At 46.9% G+C, this 26012-nt stretch overlaps 1 protein-coding gene across 1 annotated transcript in view; it reads right to left on the reverse strand.

Annotated features, from left to right (window-relative positions):
* The window catches only part of LOC138366286 (tripartite motif-containing protein 59-like), an 85782-nt gene that overhangs the window by 17354 nt on the left and 42416 nt on the right, over positions 1–26012 (reverse strand). Inside the window, exons 3-4 of the mRNA XM_069327312.1 lie at positions 6542–7243; positions 5754–5900 (exon numbers count right to left, since the gene is read on the reverse strand). Of these exons, the coding sequence (XP_069183413.1) occupies positions 6599–7243 (645 nt within the window). The 3' untranslated portion in view covers positions 5754–5900; positions 6542–6598. The remainder of the gene's footprint in view (positions 1–5753; positions 5901–6541; positions 7244–26012) is intronic.

The following is a 26012-nucleotide window of genomic DNA, read 5'->3' on the forward strand; positions in this document are numbered from 1 at the left end:
GGCAGGGGGTTGGTGCTGGATCGGTAGCTATAGCCCCCCTCTACTGGCTGGGGGTTGGTCCTGGACCTGTATCTTCAGCCCCCCTCTACTGGCAGGGGGTTGGTGCTGAAAATGTAGCTCCAGCCCACCTCTACTGGCAGGGGGATGATGCTGTACCTGTAGCTCCAGCCCCCCCCCTTTACTGGAAGGGGGTTGGTGCTAGACCAATAGCTCCAGCCTCCCCTCTTCTGGCAGGGGGGTTGGGGCTGGACCAGTAGCTCCAGCCCCCTCTACTGGCACAGGGTCGGTGCTGGACCTGTAGCTGTAGCCACCCTCTACTGACAGGGGGTTGGTGCTGGACTTGTAGCTCCAGCCCCCACTCTACTGGCAGGGGGTTGCTGCTGGACATGTAGCTCCAGCCCCGCCCTCCCTCAACTGGCATGGTTGGTTGGTGCTAGACCTGTAGCTCCAGCCCCCCTTTACTGGCAGGGGGTTGGTGCTGGACCTGTAGCTCCAGCCGTCTTCTACTGGCAAGGGGATGGTGCTGAACCTGTAGCTCTATCCCCCCTCTACTGGCAGGGGGTTGGTGCTGAACCTGTAGCTCCATCCCCCCTCTACTGGCAGGGGGTTGGTGTTGGGCCTGTAGCTCCTGCCCCCCTTTACTGGCAGGGGGTTGGTGCTGGACCTGTAGCTCCAGCCCCCTTCTACTGGCAGGGAGTTGGTGCTGGACCTGTAGCTCCAGCCCCCTCTAATGGCAAGGGGGGGGGGGGTGCGCGACCTGTACCTCCAGCCCCTCTCTACTGACAGGGGGTTGGTGCTAGACCAATAGCTCAAGCCCCCCCCCCTCTACTGGCAGGGGGTTGATGCAGGACCTGTAGCTGCAGCCTCCCCTCTAATGGCAGGGGGAAGGTCCTTGACCTGTAGCTCCAGCCCCCCTATACTGACAGGGGATTGGTGCTGGACCTGTAGCTGCAGACCCCTTCTATTGGCAGGGGGTTGGTGCTGGCCTTGAAGCTCCAGCCCCCTACTACTGGCAAGGGGTTGATGTTGGACCTGTAGCTCCAGTCCCCCTCTACTGCCAGGGGGTTGATGCTGGACCTGTAGCTTCAGGCCACCTCTACTGGCACGGGGTTGGTGGTGGACCCGTAGTTCCAGCTCCCTTCTACTGACAGGGGGTTGGTGCTGGACCTGTAGCACCAGCCCCCCTTTACTGGCAGAGTGTTGGTGCTAGACCCGTAGTTCCAGCTCCCTTCTACTGACAGGGGGTTGGTGCTGGACCTGTAGCACCAGCCCCCCTTTACTGGCAGAGTGTTGGTGCTAGACCCGTAGTTCCAGCCCACCTCTACTGACAGGGGGTTGGTGCTGGACCTGTAGCTACAGCCCCCCTCTACTGGCAGGGGGTTGGAGCTGGACCTGTAGCTACAGCCCCCCCTCTCCTGGCAGGGGGTTGGTGCTGGACCTTTAGCTCCAGCCCACCGGTACTGGCAGGGGGTTGGTGCTGGACCTGTAGCTCCAGCCCACCTCTACCTGCAGGGGGTTGGTGCTGGACCTGTAGCTCCAGCCCACCTCTACTGGCAGGGGATTGGTGCTGGACCATTATCTCCAGCCCACCTCTACTGGCAGGGGTTGGTGCTGGACCTGTAGCTCCAGCCCCCCCTTTACTGGCAGGGGTTTGGTTCAGGACCTGTAGTTCCAGCCCACTCTCTTCTGGCAGGGGGTTTGTCCTGAACCTGTAGCTCCAGCCCGCCTCTACTTGCAGGGGGTTGGTATTGGACCTGTAGCTCCACCCCCCCTCTCTCTATTGGCAGGGGGTTGGTGCTGGACCTGTTGCTTAGCCCACCTCTACTGGCAGGGAGTTGGTTCTGGACCTGAAGCTCCAGCCCCTCTGTCTCTACTGGCAGGGGGTTGGTGCAGGGGGTTGGTTGTGGACCTGTATCTCCAGCCCCCTCTACTGGCAGGGGGTTGGTGCTGGAAATGTAGCTCCAGCGCCCCCTCTTCTGGCAGGGAGGTTGGTGCTGGACCTGTAGCTTCAGCCCTCTTATACTGGCAGGGGGTTGGTGCTGGACCTTTAGCTCCAGCCCACCTCTACTGGCAGGGGGTTGGCGCTGGACCTGTAGCTCATGCCCACCTCTACTGGAAGGGGGTTGGTTCTGTACCTGTAGCTCCTGCCCACCTCTACTGGAAGGGGGTTGGTGCTGGATCTGTAGCTCCTGCCCCCCTCTACTGGCAGGGGGTTAGTGTTAGACATGTAGCTCCAGTCCCCCTGTACTGGCAGGGGGTTGGTGCTAGACCAATAGCTCAAACCCCTCTTCTACTGGCAGGGGGTTGATGCTGGACCTGTATCTCCAGCCCCCCCTCTACTGGCAGAGGGTTGGTGCTGGATCGGTAGCTATAGCCCCCCCTCTACTGGCAGGGGGTTGGTCCTGGACCTGTATCTCCAGCTCCCCTCTACTGGCAGGGGGTTGGTGCTGGATCGGTACCTATAGCCCCCCTCTACTGGCAGGGGGTTGGTCCTGGACCTGTATCTCCAGCTCCCCTCTACTGGCAGGGGGTTGGTGCTGGATCGGTAGTTATAGCCCCCCCCTCTACTGGCAGGGGGTTGGTCCTGGACCTGTATCTCCAGCTCCCCTCTACTGGCAGGGGGTTGGTGCTGGATCGGTAGCTATAGCCCCCCTCTACTGGCAGGGGGTTGGTCCTGGACCTGTATCTCCAGCTCCCCTCTACTGGCAGGGGGTTGGTGCTGGATCGGTAGCTATAGCCCCCCTCTACTGGCAGGGGGTTGGTCCTGGACCTGTATCTCCAGCCCCCCTCTACTGGCAGAGGGTTGGTGCTGGATCGGTAGCTATAGCCCCCCCCTCTACTGGCAGGGGGTTGGTCCTGGACCTGTATCTCCAGCTCCCCTCTACTGGCAGGGGGTTGGTGCTGGATCGGTAGCTATAGCCCCCCTCTACTGGCTGGGGGTTGGTCCTGGACCTGTATCTTCAGCCCCCCTCTACTGGCAGGGGGTTGGTGCTGAAAATGTAGCTCCAGCCCACCTCTACTGGCAGGGGGATGATGCTGTACCTGTAGCTCCAGCCCCCCCCCCTTTACTGGAAGGGGGTTGGTGCTAGACCAATAGCTCCAGCCTCCCCTCTTCTGGCAGGGGGGTTGGGGCTGGACCAGTAGCTCCAGCCCCCTCTACTGGCACAGGGTCGGTGCTGGACCTGTAGCTGTAGCCACCCTCTACTGACAGGGGGTTGGTGCTGGACTTGTAGCTCCAGCCCCCACTCTACTGGCAGGGGGTTGCTGCTGGACATGTAGCTCCAGCCCCGCCCTCCCTCAACTGGCATGGTTGGTTGGTGCTAGACCTGTAGCTCCAGCCCCCCTTTACTGGCAGGGGGTTGGTGCTGGACCTGTAGCTCCATCCGTCTTCTACTGGCAAGGGGATGGTGCTGAACCTGTAGCTCTATCCCCCCTCTACTGGCAGGGGGTTGGTGCTGAACCTGTAGCTCCATCCCCCCTCTACTGGCAGGGGGTTGGTGTTGGGCCTGTAGCTCCTGCCCCCCTTTACTGGCAGGGGGTTGGTGCTGGACCTGTAGCACCAGCCCCCTTCTACTGGCAGGGAGTTGGTGCTGGACCTGTAGCTCCAGCCCCCTCTAATGGCAAGGGGGGGGGGGGGTGCGCGACCTGTACCTCCAGCCCCTCTCTACTGGCAGGGGGTTGGTGCTAGACCAATAGCTCAAGCCCCCCCCCCCCTCTACTGGCAGGGGGTTGATGCAGGACCTGTAGCTGCAGCCTCCCCTCTAATGGCAGGGGGAAGGTCCTTGACCTGTAGCTCCAGCCCCCCTATACTGACAGGGGATTGGTGCTGGACCTGTAGCTGCAGACCCCTTCTATTGGCAGGGGGTTGGTGCTGGCCTTAAAGCTCCAGCCCCCTACTACTGGCAAGGGGTTGATGTTGGACCTGTAGCTCCAGTCCCCCTCTACTGCCAGGGGGTTGATGCTGGACCTGTAGCTTCAGGCCACCTCTACTGGCACGGGGTTGGTGGTGGACCCGTAGTTCCAGCTCCCTTCTACTGACAGGGGGTTGTTGCTGGACCTGTAGCACCAGCCCCCCTTTACTGGCAGAGTGTTGGTGCTAGACCCGTAGTTCCAGCTCCCTTCTACTGACAGGGGGTTGGTGCTGGACCTGTAGCACCAGCCCCCCTTTACTGGCAGAGTGTTGGTGCTAGACCCGTAGTTCCAGCCCACCTCTACTGACAGGGGGTTGGTGCTGGACCTGTAGCTACAGCCCCCTCTACTGGCAGGGGGTTGGAGCTGGACCTGTAGCTACAGCCCCCCTCTCCTGGCAGGGGGTTGGTGCTGGACCTTTAGCTCCAGCCCACCGGTACTGGCAGGGGGTTGGTGCTGGACCTGTAGCTCCAGCCCACCTCTACCTGCAGGGGGTTGGTGCTGGACCTGTAGCTCCAGCCCACCTCTACTGGCAGGGGATTGGTGCTGGACCATTATCTCCAGCCCACCTCTACTGGCAGGGGTTGGTGCTGGACCTGTAGCTCCAGCCCCCCCTTTACTGGCAGGGGTTTGGTTCAGGACCTGTAGTTCCAGCCCACTCTCTTCTGGCAGGGGGTTTGTCCTGAACCTGTAGCTCCAGCCCGCCTCTACTTGCAGGGGGTTGGTATTGGACCTGTAGCTCCACCCCCCCCTCTCTCTATTGGCAGGGGGTTGGTGCTGGACCTGTTGCTTAGCCCACCTCTACTGGCAGGGAGTTGGTTCTGGACCTGAAGCTCCAGCCCCTCTGTCTCTACTGGCAGGGGGTTGGTGCAGGGGGTTGGTTGTGGACCTGTAGCTCAAGCCCACATCTACTGGCAGGGGGTTGGTGCTGGATCTGTAGCTCCAGCCCCCCCCTCCCTCTATTGGCAGGGGGTTGGTGCTGGACCTGTAGCTCCAGCCCCCCTCTACTGGCAGGGGGATGGTGCTGGACCTGTAGCTCCAGCCCACCTTTACTGGCAGGGGATTGGTGCTGGACCTGTAGCTCCAGCCCCCCTCTACTGGCAGGGGAGGTTTGTGCTGGACCCTATAGCTTCAACCCCCCCCCCCCCTCTACTGGCAGGGTGTTGGTGTTGGACCTGTAGCTTTAGCCCTCCTCTACTGGCAGGAGGTTGGTGGTGGACCTGTAGCTCTAGCCCCCTCTACTGGAAGAGGGGGTTGGTGCTGGACATGTAGCTCCAGCCTCCTCTACTGGCAGGGGGTTGGTGCTGAACCTGTAGCTCCAGCCCCCCCTCTACTGGCAGGGAGTTGGTGCTGGACCTGTAGCTCCAGCCCACCCTCTACTGGCAAGGGGTTGGAGCTGGCATTGTTTAGAAGTTTGTTGGCAGTTACAAGGCATCAGTCTCTTCGAAGCCAGCAGTGGTCTATTTTGTTTCACTGTCTTCCTGGATGCTTTCCCGGTAAGATGGAGAGTGGTGACACTCCACCACTCTACTTGGTGGAGTGTCACCCGCTCTCTGTGCCTCTGTGAGGGGGGGGGGGGCCAAGATCCCGGGTTCAATAGAGGATCACAGGTTCAATCACCATGCAGGACATAAATGGTTCACATGTTTCCTTTCAGCTGTTGCACCTGTTCACCTACCAGTAAATATTTATCCAAGAGGTAGGAAACTATTGTAAATTGTATGTTAAGGAAAGTCAGTAGTTGACCTTGGGGAACCCCGATAAACCTAAGAACAGGCTTCCTCTCCTCAAAATGCAACTCAATATCTTGTGATATGACCTATGAGAGAAAATAAAAAACTTACTGTTAATTGCTTCTGGGGGATCTGTCCAGTGATTTCCTAAACTTTATTCATGATGCTGGAGGCTGAGTCTCCCAGGTGTACGGGGTCAGCTGTGGCACCTGTCTCTGTGGTCGTCATCTCCAGGGTCTCCCTGATGGTCTCCTGCACCTGTCATTACCAACACAAACATTAATAGTGGAGGCTGAGTCTCCCAGGTGTACGGGGTCAGCTGTGGCACCTGTCTCTGTGGTCATCATCTCCAGGGCCTCCCTGATGGTCTCCTGCACCTGTCATTACCAACACAAACATTAATAGTGGAGGCTGAGTCTCCCAGGTGTACGGGGTCAGCTGTGGCACCTGTCTCTGTGGTCATCATCTCCAGGGCCTCCCTGATGGTCTCCTGCACCTGCCATTACCAACACAAACATTAATGTGGAACCTGGACTATAATGAAGCATCAGGCTCTGAGTAAAGTAACTGGACTACAATGAAGCATCAGGCTCTGAGTAAAGTAACTGGACTATAATGAAGCATCAGGCATTAAGTAAAGTAACTGGACTATAATGAAGCATCAGATTGAGTAAAGTAATTTGACAATATAAGTAATGTTTCTCTACACTGACCACAGTGTAGAGAAACACCAAGATGACAGTTGACTTTATTAATAAAAATGTATCAGGTATTAGAGCAAAAAGTTTCCAATATATAAAGTCAACTCTCATCTTGATGTGTCTCCATGTCAAAAGTGTTTATATAGAGGCAATACTACACTCAGTTGGGTGAGAACAATGTGACCTTCAGCAGCGTACCTTCACTGAGGTGTGGACAGTCTTGACATCTGGGAAGAGTTCCTGGCACTTCTCCAGTCAATCTTTTATTTTCGTGCTGCACTCATCAGCTGTGTCTATGGTTGTGTCATCCTCCTGTAGGGTGTTGACTGTGTCGAGGTTCCCCAACATGGCCTGCAGCTGAGTCTTCCCTTCCTCTCCTTGTGTTGTCATATCCACCACACTGGTGTCCTCCAGTTCCAAGAGCTTCATTGCTGACTTGTTCTGCTCTACCAGAGCATAGAGTCTGTCCTGGAGCTGGAGGTGATGAGTCTTCCAGTCCCCCAGCTGCCCCCGGTACTCCCCCAGCTGGGAAAATACCTCTTCACAGCTAGTAATGAGGCTACTGATGATCCTCTTCTGATCCTCCACCATGGAATGTAACTTCTTGCTGATTCCTCTTGCAGAAGTTTTAATGGGTTTTACTGGTAACGTTTTCTCTGGTACAACCTCGATACCTTTTAGTTTTCTGATAAGGGCCTCCATACCATAATTAATTGGGAACTGAGTAGCAGCTGTGGCAGCATGCTCGGCACGGCAGCTGGGGCAGGTCAGCTGCCCATTCTTGATAGCATTGTCAATACACTGGGAGCAGAATGTGTGTCCGCAAGGCAGTGTGCGAGGCCGTAGCTGATTGTCATCATAATTGTTAAAACACACTGAACATTCCTCTGGGTTGTTATCCTGTGGAAAAAAATATTTGGTTAAGCTAGAAGAATTTACAACAAAAAGCAATATTACAGTACTGTACTGTATTTACCAACACAAATTACAAAATATTTACATAATTTCTTTGTACAGAAGAGCCTCAGTGTTTGCACTGCTAATAATTCGCACTTTTCGGTATTCAGACGCTGTGTTCATGTTCGGTATTCGTCTGTTTGCTCGACATTCAGATGTAAACACGCGCCCTGATGCATCAGTTTCACCATAGCTGTTGTTCAGTGCACAACCTACTACACTTTTTTCTTGGATATTTTTTATATTCTTATTGTAAATAAGTCCCCATGACACCTATGAAAGTTTGTAATATGAGCCTAGCAAAAAGAAAAATGGTTAGAATCACGATACAGATGAAGAAAGAACTCATAGCTAAATATGAGAGTGGTACCTGAGTGTCAGCTCTTGTTACAGTGTTTGGTATGCCTAAATCTAGTTCTCTTTTAAAAAAAAATGTGTGCAAAATGAGGGAAAGTGCAAACCTTTTCTTGAAATTATCATCTTGACAAACTGTGTTATAAATCTGTTGAATGACAGTGCTATGTCTCACTTTAAAAACATTTTAATGCACAGGCAAAAACAATCATCCTTGGACAAGTTTCTTGTAAGAAATGCATTCAGTGAGTGTAATGAGGGAAACAGAAAAAGACAGAAAAGAGAAAGAAAAAGAACATCAGAAGCACAACTTCCAGAAGTTTTAATGTTAGGGAACTTCCCTGCCAAAGAACATCTCTGTTCCTCTGCCTCATTAGTTTCCACATATGCCATCAACTCTCCGAAGTACAGGTAAAGTGTAGTGTGTTAGCATTTATTCCATTTAATTATTGTATAACTATACAGTATTTATTTTTGTGGTTTGAAACTGATTAATCCAATATACATTATTCCTTACTAGCTGTACTTGGCCACACGTTGTTGTGGCTCAGCAACACATGTGCGTTGTTGAGCCACAGCAACCTTCCCCTGTCTCCCAGTCCTCCCCACCATTCCCCAGTCCCCTCATCCTCCCGACAATTCCCCCCCTCCCCCGTCCCCCTCATCCTCTTCACCATCACCCACTCCCCTGTCCCCTTGTCCTCCCCACCATTCTCCATTCCCCGGTCCCCTCGTTACCATCCCCAACTCCCCCCATCCCCTCATCCTTCCCATCATTACCCCCCTCCCCTGTCCCCCCTCACCATCCCCCCCTACTCCCGTCCCCTCATCCTCCCCACCATCCCCCACTAACTCGTCTTATGCATCCCCAAATGATCTGATGTTCCATTAGAAAATTGGGAACATTAAATGATTTGATGTTCCCATCACTGAAATATAAGAAAAACAGTTAAAAAAATAAAAAACAAAAACAATCTATACTCACAAAATTTACGGTATGATAAAAACACAGCTCAATTCTAATGCCATGTCACACAAAATAATTAGCTGTAGACACTCGATTATCCGGATTCGAATATCCAGAAAACACCCTTATACGGTCAAAATCGTGACCGGATAAAGTTATCTCAATATCCAGCCAAAATGTCCATAGGAGCCGGAATATCAGGTGTTTGTCCGGATAAAAATCTGGGCCGGTTAACTTGCTGCCGATGTTGCAATATCCGGACAGTCAGCCAGACAAGGAGTGAATTGTACGGCTGTGGCTCGAGGCGCATGGTGTAGGCGGGGGTGGGTTGTGTCGGGGGAGAGGGGAGCGTTGGGAGGGACCACCTGGGGGGATAAGGGGGATGTGGAGCGGCCTATACACTACAGTACAGTAATTACCAATAATTTTAGAACAATTCATCATAGCCAAAAACAAAAGAAATACTAGAATACTAAATATTTTTTCCAGTGTTCTGACATCAATTTTTGTGTTACGTCTTTCATTTTGGTATCAAATTGTGCGCAATCTAAAGGCGCATATTTTGAAACTAGCCCCATAATGATAAAACAATAAATAGAATTTTAACAAATATTTTAACTTTTGGACACTTTTTGACGCTTATCACCACAAAATTATTTATATCTTTCCAGTGTTTTGACATCAATTTTCATGTTACGTCTTTCATTTTGGCATCAAATTGTGTGCAATCTAAAGGTGCTCATTTTGAAACCACACCCAGATTGATCAGTTAAAATTTTAATTTTTAATACATATTTTAATGGAAGATTTCAGACCGCGTCATCCGAGACAGCCCAGGAGAAAAACTGATGTCACCTGAAAGCGACATCGGAGCGTGAAAGTGATAATTATTAATACACTCACCAACACAGGTTAGTGACAACTGTTATGAGCCACCAGTCCCACATAATATCCACCCCACCCAGTATGAGAGTTATAGTATTCCATACTTATACCATGTTTGGACTGCCTTATAACCCATTAATATGCAATAAAGCATGTGTAGTTAGGTAGGTAGTAATGGATTTATAAGTGTTTCAGGCTCTCCAGGCAACAGTATCAACAAAAACTCCATGATTTGCTCATCATCAGCTCTACTGAACTGCCTGAAGAACAAGAAGGTCAAAACTGTTCAAGTGTAGCCCATCAACTGATTACGTCAGAGATAAACTTTAATGATACTATTAAATCTATCAGAATAGATAAAAACAATCACCATAGCACCAGACAGATGCTCACTAAACTAGCTTATCCCAATGATAAGTAAGACCTCACTCAATCAGCTACAAATATAAAACCAATCTTTATATTAATGAGTGCCTTACCAAGCAGCGTTGATCCTCCTCTACAAACAGCATCATATTATATTAATGAGTGCCTTACCAAGCAGCGTTGATCCTCCTCTACAGACTGCATCACATTATATTAATGAGTGTCTTACCGAGCGGCGTTGATCCTCCTCTACAGACTGCATCATATTATATTAATGAGTGCCTTACCAAGCAGCGTTGATCCTCCTCTACAGACAGCATCATATTATATTAATGAGTGCCTTACCAGCAGCGTTGATCCTCCTCTACAGACTGCATCATATTCACAAACAAAACCCAAATCTTATCAAGCAGTGCTGCACCAGGAATGGAACGACCATTGCTAAGAAAGAACAGGCAAAAGACATGAAATAAAAAGTGTCCAACAATTACTGGCTTTCTTTGTTGATTGTGACAGAACTGGAAGTCAGTGAACTTCCAATGTCATTGTTGAGAGTAACACATCAGTGACCAAGCCTTACTGAGAGTAACACATCAGTGACCAAGCCTTACTGAGAGTAACACATGAGTGACCAAGCCTTACTGAGAGTAACACATGAGTGACCAAGCCTTACTGAGAGTAACACATGAGTGACCAAGCCTTACTGAGAGTAACACATGAGTGACCAAGCCTTACTGACAGTAACACATGAGTGACCAAGCCTTACTGAGAGTAACACATGAGTGACCAAGCCTTACTGAGAGTAACACATGAGTGACCAAGCCTTACTGAGAGTAACACATGAGTGACCAAGCCTTACTGAGAGTAACACATGAGTGACCAAGCTGTGGGAACCGACCTGTGAGATTTATATTTATTTGATTTATATGAATTTATATTTACGTTAATTTATATACTTCGATAGCAATTTGTATAATGTTAAGTGGACTGTATTTCTGCAATAATCTCAATCTCACAAATCGATCCTCTACACATTAGGGGGGGTTAAATTAATATATATGCAGCCAATCAAACTACAGTAATAGACTACATACTATTAAACATTGAAGAGGTTCCTTATCTTATAGTACAGCAGGTTAGTCCACCAGGTATAACTAGGGTGTAGACACCAAATTATCCTCTTTGAGGTAGCTTCCATATCACCCAGTAACTGGTGCACAATCTTGCATCCTCGTCTTGACCTGTCAAAAGTGCGCTAGCTGTGAAGCCAGAATCCTATATATGACAAGCTATATCAGAGAAAACACTATACAGTACATGGAACATTAAAGACCTGGCTTAATTACCTTTAGTATGAGGCGATTTCGCGTTCTAACCGGCTAACCCTATATCCTGACATTAATGGCCATAAATGAATGATAAACGGGTTTCGGATAGACACTTAACTTGTATTTGTAGACAGCGTGTTGACAATGGTACACCTTTGGGTTCCATAACACTACGTCCAAGTAAATTTAACAGGAGCCGAATTTGCTCCCGTGTGAGCCTCTGGTCTCATATACAACAATGGCTGCTCTCCTTCCTCCACTCTGACGCCTGGCTTACATTGTCCAGATTTCAGAACGTGATAGAAGGGTCACATTTACTCTACTTTAATATTGATAATTAAGTTAATTTATATAAGATGTTTTTATGATGGTAAAGTCCAAAGACTTATGTATTTAAGAATAATTCCCAGCAGAATAGCTGGTGAATTATAATAGTATGTGGTGATGATATCCCGTTTTCTATAGACGGTAATTCCACTACAAGTTACGTTTTCTATGGGTAACTTGTTGGTAATACAGCAACAAATATTATCTGTCTGTATGATATATTAAATGGTGTCGGATTTTCCGACATAATTCCCCAGGGGGCTGCTCACGGGTCGAAGTCCTATTTAGAACAGACGAACACCAATACTCCTCCTTCGAATTATTAGATTAATTTGATGTTAGTAGTTAGTAATCACACATTTGTGTGTCTGTTCGTACAGGACGGATGTCCCGTACTAGAGTTGTAGGGGTTAGAAGTCTAATGCGATTTCATTTCCCTGTCAACTCTTGAAAGGCTAATATTCAAGCCTTATTACATATTATTTAACCCAGAAGACTGGATGTGATCAAGTACTACAGTCAAGTATGATTCAGGGACTGCAGTGAGATCAGTGACATCAGATATAACTTGAAGTTTCTTCAGGTAACTGGTCACTGATATATAAACACTGAGGCCCATGGAATACATCTTGATTAAATAATAAATGTATCAATCAGTCATCAGATTTATTAGGGTTTAATTTAGTTAATTGATTCAGAAGATTGAATAGCTCATCATTAAAGTAAAGTATGGTTCTGAGACTGCAGTGGGTTCAGTGACATTGGTCGCAGTGACTTGTAGCTGTTTTAGGCTACTGTTCACTGATTTGCCACTGAGGCCTCATGAACTCATCTCCAGCTTTAAATGATGATACTAACATCAACCTCTGTTACTATAGTCAGCTGTAATCTCCTTAGTATAATGCTACTGGAGAAATATAATCAGCTGACAAATTTAGATTTCTACTGGTATTGTTTATCTGCAGGCATAGGTCTCCTCAGGCTTGATACTGGGCCTGAGAGTAATTTACCTCCTGCAGAGTTTAACATGGTTATACCCTGATATTTAGTAGGGCTACCGATGAATCGATGGCAATAGTCTGTCCCAACAAGGAGACCGAAGTCAGTGAGGTGATCAGACTTAATATTATCTGCCAATTTTATTCCTCTATTTCTCAGGAATTTGGCTGTTGCTCTCAGACCTTGAACTTGTAGGTCTACTGGTATTTTGTCCACCACAATGGCTTGTACTCGACAGACGTACCTGCCTAAGCGTACTGATGGTTGTACCACCTGGTAGACTTGAGGTCCTGCATCTGTTACAAACCCTGAGATGTTGAATGACATCTGGGCTACAGGCCTTAATTGTAATTCATCTGCCAACTTTTTAGTGATATATGTTCTCTGGGATCCTTGGTCAAACAACCCACGGGTATGGACCTTGGCCCTCTTATTCAGGATGGTAATTTGGGCAGTAGGCAAAGTCGTATTACCTTTAGACTTTGCCGATTGGACACTCTTTGTTTGTTGCACCTTGCAGTACTGTACTGTGGTGGGAATGCTATCTTCCACCTTGGGGTTTGGAGACGTTGTTTTGGTGTCTCTGCACAATGCTGCATGGTGCTGACCTTTGTTACACCTATTACAGGTGTGTAATTGGGTATCACAATCCTTGATGTTATGTTTCCTGAGGCACCTCGTGCAATGTTGCAAATCCTTGAGTCGCTCAACACGGGCGTCACTATCAGGAAAATTAGAGCAGTGGTACATTGAATGTTTCTCATTGCAGAACAAACATGTTCCATAGCTTCCAGTACCCTTTGGTGTCACGTTCTTGGGTGACACAGTAACTATAGGCTTGGAGGGTCCCACTGCATATACGCCCACACTGCTACTGTTCCACTTTGGTGTTGAATTATATTGTCTAGATTGATTTGGAGTACCTTTGGTACTCTGTGGTTTACTATTATTGGTTTCTGAGGGTTTACTTGGTGGTTTTAATTTGTCATGTGTTCGTAATTGATGAACTACTGACTTTAAACCTTCAGATATTTCATTCATGGATAAGATACTTTTATTGTAATGAGCACTCATTTGTCTCAATATGTCCCTAGGTATTTTCTCCTGGACAATTATTTTCAAGACCCACTCAGCCCCGTTTGTATCTGCTGTCAGGCTGAGGGCATTGATCAATGATTCTACCTCCAGCTTGAATACTTGGAGTGAATCAGCTGAAGCCTCCGGTGGGGGTAAATGCAACAGCTCATGAACTAAATGTGATGTTCTTACTTCTGGATCAGCATAATTATCCTTGAGGAGTTTTACTGCCAGATCATAGCCGTCATTAGTTAATCTCAGATGGGATACTACTGTTTTAGCCTCACCTGATAATTGGCCTTGCAAATAAGAGAATTTACTACTCTTTGGTAAAGATTGTTTTGAGTCTACAAGGTCAACGAATTTGTTCCAAAATTCGTCCCAATCTTCCTCATCTTTTCCTGAGAAAGTGGGTAAATTAATTGGAGGGAGTCGAGCTTCTGCTTGACTCGTATTAGATGCAACTGTTGTTGTTGTTGCTGTTGCCTTGTTCTGGGCAATTAATTTGACATAAGGCTGTAACGTGGCCTGAGTGTGATCTTCATAATTCGCAAGATCAACCATAATGTCGTCTATTTCTGTTTCTGATAAATTAGTGTTGGCAAGTTCAGCCACATATGTTGCTATTTGACATTTGATTTGCTCAAATTTACCTGCAGCTGCTTGATAATAGCTTTCCAGGTCAGCATAATCAACTGTTGATTGTTGTGACAAATCTTCACATTTCTTGATCTGTCTTGTTAAGTGGCCTTTAAGACCTGCAAGGGTTCTTTTCACTCTCCCTGCATTATCCATACTGGCTCGTTGGTGAAGCCTTGTGGGGCTTGTACTTGGGCTGCTCATAATACTGAACAAACACTAATGGTAGCCTAGGGTAAATTCTGAACTCACTAGGCAATAATCCTACCTCTACTAGAGGTTAGCACTTAAAATTAATACACATTATATATATACAATCATCCACACTAATAATTTGAGTGATAAACCAGTGTCACTGGAAGTACCTTTAGGTTAGCTCTTCTATATCACCCTAGGATGGTAGAGACACTAATTAATCACTCAAAGGTGTAATGATCATAAGTAATTTATTATATATACAACTCAACTCGAGTTGATAAAAATTACACCCAAAATAGGGTGTGGACCATTCATTAATGGTGTAGGTTGATCAATATAGTACAACTGACTATGGTAATAATGGGACTAGGATGAACAATAATAGTTCAACTAGTCAATGGTAATATCCTACCCTGTTGTGGGTTGGCAATTAGTAAATATTATACTGTGATCACTAGTGCAATATATATTAAATAATTCTCTATCTTGGAGAAATAATATACACAATTATTGATAATAGCCTCTTAATTAGCCTCTATGAAACTTCTAATATTATCTAGAAGTATTAAATGTTATTAGTGACCTCGCGAAATAAAGTCCACAAAATTCGTGGATAATCTCTCGCGAAATGTAACACCACGAAATCCGTGAACAATCTCGCGAAGACACAGTCACTAATTTGGCTGGATTCTATATTAGCGCTGTCATTTCACGAAATAACACGCCACCAAATTTCTGTGGGTGTGCATGAAACCGCTGACTAAGGCTGATCTGGGCTGAGGGAGGCTCCCACGAGGCAACGCCGCTGTCTTGACTGGCTTTGTTTAAATAACACTGCACTAGTATATTTAATGAATCCACTGGTTTGGTTCATCCGGTACTAAGATGACCAAATGTGGGTTCATAGGATCAAATAATCCGTCATCCGGTTCGAAGATGACCAAATAATGTGGGAACCGACCTGTGAGATTTATATTTATTTGATTTATATGAATTTATATTTACGTTAATTTATATACTTCGATAGCAATTTGTATAATGTTAAGTGGACTGTATTTCTGCAATAATCTCAATCTCACAAATCGATCCTCTACACATTAGGGGGGGTTAAATTAATATATATGCAGCCAATCAAACTACAGTAATAGACTACATACTATTAAACATTGAAGAGGTTCCTTATCTTATAGTACAGCAGGTTAGTCCACCAGGTATAACTAGGGTGTAGACACCAAATTATCCTCTTTGAGGTAGCTTCCATATCACCCAGTAACTGGTGCACAATCTTGCATCCTCGTCTTGACCTGTCAAAAGTGCGCTAGCTGTGAAGCCAGAATCCTATATATGACAAGCTATATCAGAGAAAACACTATACAGTACATGGAACATTAAAGACCTGGCTTAATTACCTTTAGTATGAGGCGATTTCGCGTTCTAACCGGCTAACCCTATATCCTGACATTAATGGCCATAAATGAATGATAAACGGGTTTCGGATAGACACTTAACTTGTATTTGTAGACAGCGTGTTGACAATGGTACACCTTTGGGTTCCATAACACTACGTCCAAGTAAATTTAACAGGAGCCGAATTTGCTCCCGTGTGAGCCTCTGGTCTCATATACAACAATGGCTGCTCTCCTTCCTCCACTCTGACGCCTGGCTTACATTGTCCAGATTTCAGAACGTGATAGAAGGGTCACATTTACTCTACTTTAATATTGATAATTAAGTTAATTTATATAAGATGTTTTTATGATGGTAAAGTCCAAAGACTTATGTATTTAAGAATAATTCCCAGCAGAATAGCTGGTGAATTATAATAGTATGTGGTGATGATATCCCGTTTTCTATAGACGGTAATTCCACTACAAGTTACGTTTTCTATGGGTAACTTGTTGGTAATACAGCAACAAATATTATCTGTCTGTATGATATATTAAATGGTGTCGGATTTTCCGACACAAGCCTTACTGAGAGTAACACATGAGTGACCAAGCCTTACTGAGAGTAACACATGAGTGACCAAGCCTTACCAAGCCATATGCCCTAACCATATTTAAATTTTGATTTATAATTGTATACAAGTTACTAAATATTTCTTTATTATATTATTGGCTTCAATTATATGTAATTTACCCTCATATAACTTTTACTACAAAGACTTAAATTTTATAGAATATATAATTCTTTTAATGCTTAATTTATCTAGTTATCAGGTTATTCCCTTTCCGCTGATAGAATTAAGGTCGAGCCAGAACACGAAGCAGCAGCTGGACCGGGAAAGACAGGTATTAGGACCCCCACCTCAACAAGTCCTGCCGGAAAGCGTCCACCGCGATAGCCTCGTAGGCAAGGGGGAACAGCGCCACAGATAATGGGAGATGCCGAGATCGCGTCGACGTGAAGAGGTCCACCTCTGGGTGCCAGAATGTACGACAAAGAAAGTGGAAGGAGCTGGTATCGACTGTCCACTCCGTGGATAGAGGAATGATACGTGGCGTGGTGAGCGCTAGTCACTAAGCCCCAGTCAAAAGACGAGGCGTCCGTGAACACATCAAGCAAGGAAAGGGGAAGGCGCCATCCACCAAACCCCGAAAACCCCAAGAGGAAGCCAGAGATGGTAACGCGTTGGTGTTCGGCTGTTTCAAAAGCTAGGGGTATGGCTTCGTCACATAAAGGAAAAAAAAGAAAAAAGCTGGAACTTTCGTCTGTGGTAAGGTAATGGGAAGACACACAAAACACAAGTAAATTTAACAATGAAATTTTAATTACGTTAGAAAAGCAAAACATGAATAAAATTGGGCATATAAATTGTAACAGATAAATCAATCAAACAAAATAATAAGAAAAATCACTGGCAAATGAAAAGTTACGTTAAGACAAGTGAATAATAGCAAAGTAAATATAGCAAAGGAAATAATGATGCAGGAATATTGGCTTCAAGCTGCCACCTCCCTTAGTACACGTAAGCCAAGGCTTAGTCTACCAATGAGACGTGTCAACTTGTGTGGAGCACGATATATTCTGTCTTCCCTAGGTCGCGGTGGCCCAGACATCAGCTCGTGTGGCGGGTGGTGGGGCAGGTGCGACGGGCACCAGCCAATCAGCGACAGGCAGGCGATGGACAAGCAGTTTGCCGGTTCACGGTGGCGGAGGCGAGCAGGGGCGCCGGTGCTGGATACGTTTTGCTCTGTGGGCAAAACTTGTTGTTGTACTTGTTGGATATATCTTCTATATTAGTTGTTACTGGGACGTAGTTTGGAGGGAAGAGTAGGCTCAATCTCTCTTGAAAGAGATTATCGTCACAACTCTCCCCCGAAGCCTGCGGTTCTGGAAGAAGTACGTCGTTATGTGGTGGAGTAATAGGTGGAGTCGCTTCTACTTCATAAACTCTGGAGAGGGCATCGGCTATGATGTTGTCAGAACCCTGGTATAGCGGGTCTCCAGGTTGAATTTCTGCAGTTATCAAGCCCATCGTAGAAGACGTTGAGATGAGAAGTGGGCATGCTGCAGGAGGTGTAGGGTGGTGTGGTCCGTATTGATGGTAGACCGAGCACTTTTCAGGTGTGGAGTAAAGTGCTGGAGCTTCAGGATGATGAAGAGTAGCTCCTTGCCAATTGTTCCGTAGTTCCTTGTAGCAGTAGTCACTGACAGGTGTATTCTCCTCGCCTCGTTGCTGCATCACGACACCACCAACGCCGGTACCACTGGCGTCGACATGGAGGATGAAGGGCTTATCTGACGAGGTGAGAGTGGAATTAGAATATGGCAAAGGAGCACTATTATGGTCCTGAAAATGGTTGGGAATATCAGTATGGATTTTTGAATTAGAAAGCGCTGACTCCTTGTCAGTGCTTTCGGGAGGAGAAGCAGGGAAGGTTTCACTGTGGATGTATGGTTCTGTAAAAGTAGAGTAGTTTAACATGACAGTGGGAGGAGTACCATTATATAGCTTCAGGAGGTTGACGTGGCACAGCTGGGTCTTCCGCCGCCTATCTGGAGTTTCTAGAACGTAGTTATGGTTGTTTCTGCACTCCTTGATGCGGTAGGGTCCTGAAAACCTGTTTTGTAAAGGAGAACCTGGGATAGGGAAGTAAGCTAGCACGAAGTCTCCCAGCTTAAATTTTCTTACTTTGCTGGTCTGGTCGTAATGAGTCTTCATCCTCTCCTGTGCTTTCAATAGATTATCATGGGCAAAACTGTGGACTCTCTCTAGAATGTGTTGAAGGTTTTGAAGAAACTGGGGCACATTCTGATGCTCACTGAAGGTGGCATCTCGTAGAGAGTCTTTGAAAGCCTTGAGGGGAGTACGGCACTTACGGCCGTAGAGCATCTCATAAGGAGATACTCCTAGGGACTCATTGGGAAGACTTCTATAAATGTGCATTATCAGATCTATTTGCTTATCCCAATCCTTAGAGGTTTCACTACAAAACTTTTTCAGGAGTGCTTTGATAGTCTGATGACTACGCTCAAGAGAACCCTGTGAAACAGGATGATAGGGGCTGGACAATACCTGTTTGATGTTGAACTCCTCCAGTGCCATTTTGAAGAGATCACTGGTGAAGTTGGTACCACAGTCGCTCTGAATCTCCCTGGGAAATCCGTATTGAGTGAAGATCTTCAATAAGTGCTTCACAACCGTAGCAGCCGTAATGTTCTTCACTGGAACTGCTATGGGAAATCTGGTGGTAGGACACAGGATGGTTAGGATATAGGCGTTACCTGAACTGGTCCGAGGTAAAGGACCAACACAGTCTATAATAAGTCTGTGGAAAGGTTCCGCAGGCACCTGTATGGGAATCAGTGGCGCTCTGGGAATAGAGATGTTCGGTTTACCTGCCATCTGACATGTATGACACTGTTTTACGTACTGTTTGACGCTATTTACCATACCTGGCCAGTAGTAGTCTTGACGAATTCCATGGTAATTCTTGTTGAATCCGTAGTGGGAGAGTGCTCCGTGGGCCAGATGTAGAATAGTGGGCCGCAGGCTGGCAGGAATCACAAGTTGTTCGATGTTGGCCCAATCGTCCTCCTCCTTCAGTTTACTGGGTCTATATCTGCGGTAGAGCAAGTCGTTCTCTAGGAAGAACCCAGGAATACTGTCTGGTTGAGTCTCAGCCTGGAAAAATACTGGTGTCAAAGTAAGATCTTCCCTCTGCAACTTATGGAACTCCAACTTGGTCAGATTCGGGGGTAGTTTCTGAGGGTCTTGAGGGACAGCGGTAGCAGTAGAGTCAGCTGGCTGTGGTCGTGCGGCTTGTGCACGGGTGGTCACTAGAACCGGAGGAGAAACTTCATCACTCTCTTGAACCTTTGCTGGAACATACTTAAATATAGGGTTATCTGGCACAGAGGTACACACCTGGGGTTTGTCCATGACGATCAGGTTGGTTGGTTGCAGGTCTTCTGCCAAGTCGTTGCCTAGAAGAAGTTGCACTCCAGGCATGGGAAAAGGCTTTTCCCTGACGGCGACTTGGACTTCTCCATTCACGAAGGGACAATCCAGGTGGACTCTGGCGAGAGGATAAGGAGTGGCAGCAGTGAGGTCAGTGATGAAGACAGTTTCTCCGGTGTAGGCGATGTTGGGCACAGCCGACTTCAAGATGATCGATTGAAGAGCCGCTGTGTCCCTCAAGATCTTCAATTTGAAACGTCCCTCCGGATTTGAACCGTTGGCAGAGACAGTTCCAGTATACAGGTGGTTACTGAAAAGAGAAAGATCATTAACATGAACACCAACATTCATCACAGGCTTACCGGACTTAGGAGGAGTTGGTTTGGGTTTTTGCGTGTCAGTGGTTCCTTTGTATTGAGACTTACCACACTTATCTATGGTATGTCCATAGAGTCTACAATACTTGCAGTACAATTGCGAACCAGCTTGATCGGTACTCACTTTCTCGTAACTGTACCACGACTTCTTACTGGAGGATGGTTCTGGTGTCAGCCGGTGGATGAGGCTGTAAGTGTCAGCCGACTTAGCACACTTCAGGTAGTCGGTTTCTTCTTTATCTGCTAAATATAGACGGACAGGAGGCGGCACACGCCTCAAGAATTCTTCAACTAGCATCAGGTTGACGAGTTCTGTAAAAGTAGAGACATGTGCTGCTTCCAGCCATTTCATAAAATATCTCCGTTTTGTGTTAGCAAACTCGAGAAAGGTAGTGGTACTTGCCTTCAGGTGGTCACGGAATTTCCTTCGATAACTTTCTGTGGAGAGAAGGTAGGCGTCCAACACTGCTTGTTTCAGAGTCTGGTAGTCATTTTCAGACGCCAAAGTACTGAGTGTGACTGCAGCTCTACCTGTAAGATGGACTCTGAGAAGTGTGGCCCATTGGTCGGCAGGCCAACTGAGTTGATTAGCAAGGGTTTCAAAGGTGGTAAAAAACACGTCAACTTCTGCTTCTACAAATGATGGCATTAACTTACTTGCATGTGATATATTAAAACTGATGGGAAGATTGGCAGTAGCTTGCTGGCGTTGAGCGAGGTGGGAAGTTTCCAACGCGAATTCTCGTTGACGACACTCTATAGCCAGAGTCGCTTGTTGCTTGTCATGTTCGTGTTGCATCTCCAATTCGCGTCGTTTTGTTTCAAGCTGTACTCGTTCACGTTCACGGAGTAAGGCAATCTCACGTTCTTGTTCTTCCTTCCTCAAGGCAGCCTCACGTTCTTGTTCTTCCCTTCGTATGGCAGCTGCTTCTCTTTGCTGCTCGAGGGCTTCCCTTTGCTGCTCGAGGGCTTCCCTTTGCTGCTCACGTTCAATCATGGCCAGCTCTAGTTTGAGTTTCATCGTTGCCAAATCAGTTTTATCTGCAATATAGTAAGTTTCATGAGTTTCAGAGTCTATCTTACCTTGCTCTAAGAAGTGATCCAGCAACAGGTTGTGTATGTCATTTTTGTTGGCTTGGTAGGGAACTTCTAGTTGATACTCATGTGCAAGAGTTTGTAATTCAGTCCTCTTGGCACGACTTAAAGTCCCTATTTCACCTGCTGGATCTGCACGGAAAGCTTGGAGACGAAACATTGTGAAATTAGCAAATAAATGCACAACGAATATACTGTTGTGATATAGTGAATGTCAGAAACAGGACAACGTGGCAACTGGTACCTATCCTGTGGAATCTTTAACAATTAAAGTTAAGTACAAGATGTTAAATGATTAATTTAAATCAAGGTCGCAGGAAATCTTGTACCCGGTACTCATGTAAGAGGATAAGGGCAAGAAAATCCTACTAAACAAGTGAAACTGGGTTTCTAAAACAAATGAAACAGTTAATTGCCTCAAAAGTAAAATTGGTAGTCCAAGGATGTAGGCATACCTTGCCGAGTCTCTATAGGACATAAGCAAGTTTTCCCACTGAAATTAATATGATACTTACAGAATTAGCGAACTTTTGTGCTCTGAAAAAAAAGCTAATTCCCTACCAATATGTATGTATCATCATCTCTGACTGACGTGTAGGGGTGCGAGGTGTCAACTGGTGACGAGAACTGCTGCTGAGGTCCCAATTCAGCAACTAAAGTTCGTGCTAGAGGAACTATGGCCCTCTTTATCCTCCTACAGTCAGATTGCAGAAGATTAGGTGCACTTGACCCGGGGGCAGACCACAGTACCAGGGTACCAATATGATGATCTGTCGAAAATATGAGAAATATCCAAGGGACAAAAGATGGTAAACACGAGTAATAACACGGAGGGAGAGATGACCAATTAAGAGTATGACTGAGGCCTACAGTCACCACGTAATCCAAAGTTGTCTCACCTTCACCATATGCTACTCTCGGAATGCACAATACACACAGCACCATATAAAAATGAAATTGAATATGAAAAATAGTAAAAGCTACGTTACCAAAGCCAAATACGCTTACCATAAATTACTACTTGGCACCAGTACCTGAGTGAAGCTCCTAGGGCAGGCCCCCACTTTATGTGACGGTAATGCGTTGGTGTTCGGCTGTTTCAAAAGCTAGGGGTATGGCCTCGTCACATAGAGGAAAAAAAAGAAAAAAGCTGGAACTTTCGTCTGTGGTAAGGTAATGGGAAGACACACAAAACACAAGTAAATTTAACAATGAAATTTTAATTACGTTAGAAAAGCAAAACATGAATAAAATTGGGCATATAAATTGTAACAGATAAATCAATCAAACAAAATAATAAGAATAATCACTGGCAAATGAAAAGTTACATTAAGACAAGTGAATAATAGCAAAGTAAATATAGCAAAGGTAATAATGATGCAGGAATATTGGCTTCAAGCTGCCACCTCCCTTAGTACACATAAGCCAAGGCTTAGTCTACCAATGAGATGTGTCAACTTGTGTGGAGCACGATATATTCTGTCTTCCCTAGGTCGCGGTGGCCCAGACATCAGCTCGTGTGGCGGGTGGTGGGGCAGGTGCGACGGGCACCAGCCAATCAGCGACAGGCAGGCGATGGACAAGCAGTTTGCCGGTTCACGGTGGCGGAGGCGAGCAGGGGCGCCGGTGCTGGATACGTTTTGCTCTGTGGGCAAAACTTGTTGTTGTACTTGTTGGATATATCTTCTATATTAGTTGTTACTGGGACGTAGTTTGGAGGGAAGAGCAGGCTCAATCTCTCTTGAAAGAGATTATCGTCACACACAGCAACCGACATAAGGACCCCAGGGGACAAACCCAGTGGTCGCAAGAGTGGTGAAAGGGGCTGTCCTGAGGAAACTAGAACATCCTCCGATGCCAAACCCTGCCCAGCGGGTAAACTATCATGGCAAATTTCAGGTTCCCGCACAGCTGCACCAGCAACCGCCGAGTGACCCGGGTCCCCCCCTCCCTTAAAAACCATTGAAAACGGGTTTAAATCTTGTCTCCCCCTTAACAACTGCATCCGTCGAGAGCCTTGAGGCTCTCGACGGATGGTGCACAATGCATCTCAGGGATCTCGTAGGTATATATCATACGATGGAGGGGCATTTTTTCTGCACAATTACAAATGCATTTATATTGTTTTTTCTGGCTAATCCTATGTATATTGAACACATATGCAATATTCTGGCAATAGAACATCCGTACTGTTCCAAGACACTGTGTTACATGTATAACAAATGTGTCCACAAACATTTTTCATATTTACAATATTTCATGTTCAATTATGTACATTTATAACATATTTACACACTGTACACTATCACACACTATATACATCCCCTATCAATACACTTGGAACTCCACGAGTGTGATAATCAGTGAAGCAGTCAACGGGGCATAGGGGAAGTTTGCACTCAAAGCACCAGGTGCAGATGCATCTTCACTTGTGTACCCTACGTTGTGTGTTCTTGCAAACTTCGCAAGCACGTTTACCCTTGTTCCGTTAGCCTGTGCCTGGCATATAACCCAGCTTGAGTACAGCAAGGTGCTCATTACTCCTGAGTCTGTCAGGAACTGCGTGAGGCACTGTTGCTGGCACCCCACATGTGGTATCACAGCCCTTCACCCATACTTCACGAGAGGTTGGGACACTAGAGCAACACTGAATGTACGTAATGGGGGTCTCTTGCCTTATTTCACGAGATACATGTTGAAACAGTTGAGCACTGCAACGTCAATGAGGCAAACAAAAATTCATGGTCCACTTCACATAATTGTGACGCACTTGACGGCACCAAGCATCATGTCACATTTATCAACTAGCCGCATGTTTATGTTGTAGTCAATGACACAATCAGGTTTATATATTGGGAACCGTGTTGCAAAGTGCACTTTGCCACTGTCCAACATGGAACCGGTGTGAATAGTGGTCAACATATTTACCTCGCGTCTGTCTCTCCAGCACACTGATAACATTTTTTCACACTGTCGCAGCTGGCAATCACCCACTGCAATACCAATGTTAAACACTGGCATTTCCGTCCTGAAGGCCTTGACAGTGTCATATACGCCGGTGTTGTGGTCAAGGAGGAGTCTGGTTAGCAAGGGGCTGGTATAGTAGTTGTCAGGGAACAGGATATGCTGACTTGTTCAGCAATGGTTCCATGAGTGTTTTCATGACACGTGAAAACCCTGTGACGTGCCTGAAAATCCGTGAATATCTTGACCTAGTATGTCAACGTCAGTACCTGAATACAGTATCATGTACATGACAATACCAGTTTCGCAGTCACATAGCACGAAAAACTTGAGCCCAAACCGGTGCCGCTTAAATGGACTGTACTGCTTGAACGCCAGTCGTCCCTTGAAGAGGACTAGCGATTCATCAATCACGACATTCTGTCCTGGTACAACTTTCTGTACCTGGACAGAATATCCACAACTGATCCTGTCCACGGAACTTTCCTCTCATATCACTAAATATCTTCCGCACTTTCCACAGTCTGTCACGTCTATCTTCAATATCATTGTTCTCAAAGTGCAGGCATATGAGAAGCAACACGAACCTATCACGTGACATGTATCTGTTGAACACGGGAGATGGAACAAGGCTGTCTTCTTTACTCCAATAATCTGCATGATGTGTTCATCTGAATGCCTCATTATCATGCAGAATGCTAAAAACACTTGCATTTCCTCATTGGTCGTGTCTTTCCAAGGTGTCATGCGAGAGGCAGGTAAAATGCCAGTCAATGAGGCCGTGAGTGTATCTGTTCGTCTCTGCAACGAGATGGTCCATGAATTACTGATCAAAATATGTCATAAAATAATTTATTTAAGCCTTATCATCACCTGTATAGAGGAATAAAGATGTCTCACCAGCATCGTTATCATCAAATGTTGAAATTTATGGGACAAAAGTCTCACAATCCTCCCACACAAGTACACCAGTGGTTTTGCTTTTGGAGTCGTTTTGCTGGACCGCAGCTGACCGTGGACCGGGAGCTCATAGACAATGCGTCAGACATGGTTGCTGCCTTGAAACTGAGGCTCCGCACGGCCCTGGGGCATGCAGGGAATTTAAAATGGTGGACGATCACTGGAGGCCTCAGGCATCCATTTCGTACCCACGTCACCTCTCGCCAGCTTTGAATAATACGCTATACATATGAGGTCCCTGAGGCCCATTAACACCACCCGTCGAGCGCCTCAAGGTGCGTTGCACAACCACCCGTCGAGCGCCTCAAGGTGCGTTGCACAACCACCCGTCGAGCGCCTCAAGGTGCGTTGCACAACCACCCGTCGAGCGCCTCAAGGTGCGTTGCACAACCACCCGTCGAGCGCCTCAAGGTGCGTTGCACAACCACCCGTCGAGCGCCTCAAGGTGCGTTGCACAACCACCCGTCGAGCGCCTCAAGGTGCGTTGCACAACCACCCGTCGAGCGCCTCAAGGCACGTTGCACAACCACCCGTCGAGCGCCTCAAGGTGCGTTGCACAACCACCCGTCGAGCGCCTCAAGGCACGTTGCACAACAACCCGTCGAGCGCCTCAAGGTGCGTTGCACAACCACCCGTCGAGCGCCTCAAGGTGCGTTGCACAACTACCCGTCGAGCGCCTCAAGGTGCATTGCACAACCACCCGTCGAGCGCCTCAAGGTGCGTTGCACAACCACCCGTCGAGCGCCTCAAGGCACGTTGCACAACCACCCGT

This window comes from Procambarus clarkii, chromosome 19 (assembly GCF_040958095.1).
Source record: "Procambarus clarkii isolate CNS0578487 chromosome 19, FALCON_Pclarkii_2.0, whole genome shotgun sequence".
Lineage (NCBI taxonomy): Eukaryota > Metazoa > Arthropoda > Malacostraca > Decapoda > Cambaridae > Procambarus > Procambarus clarkii.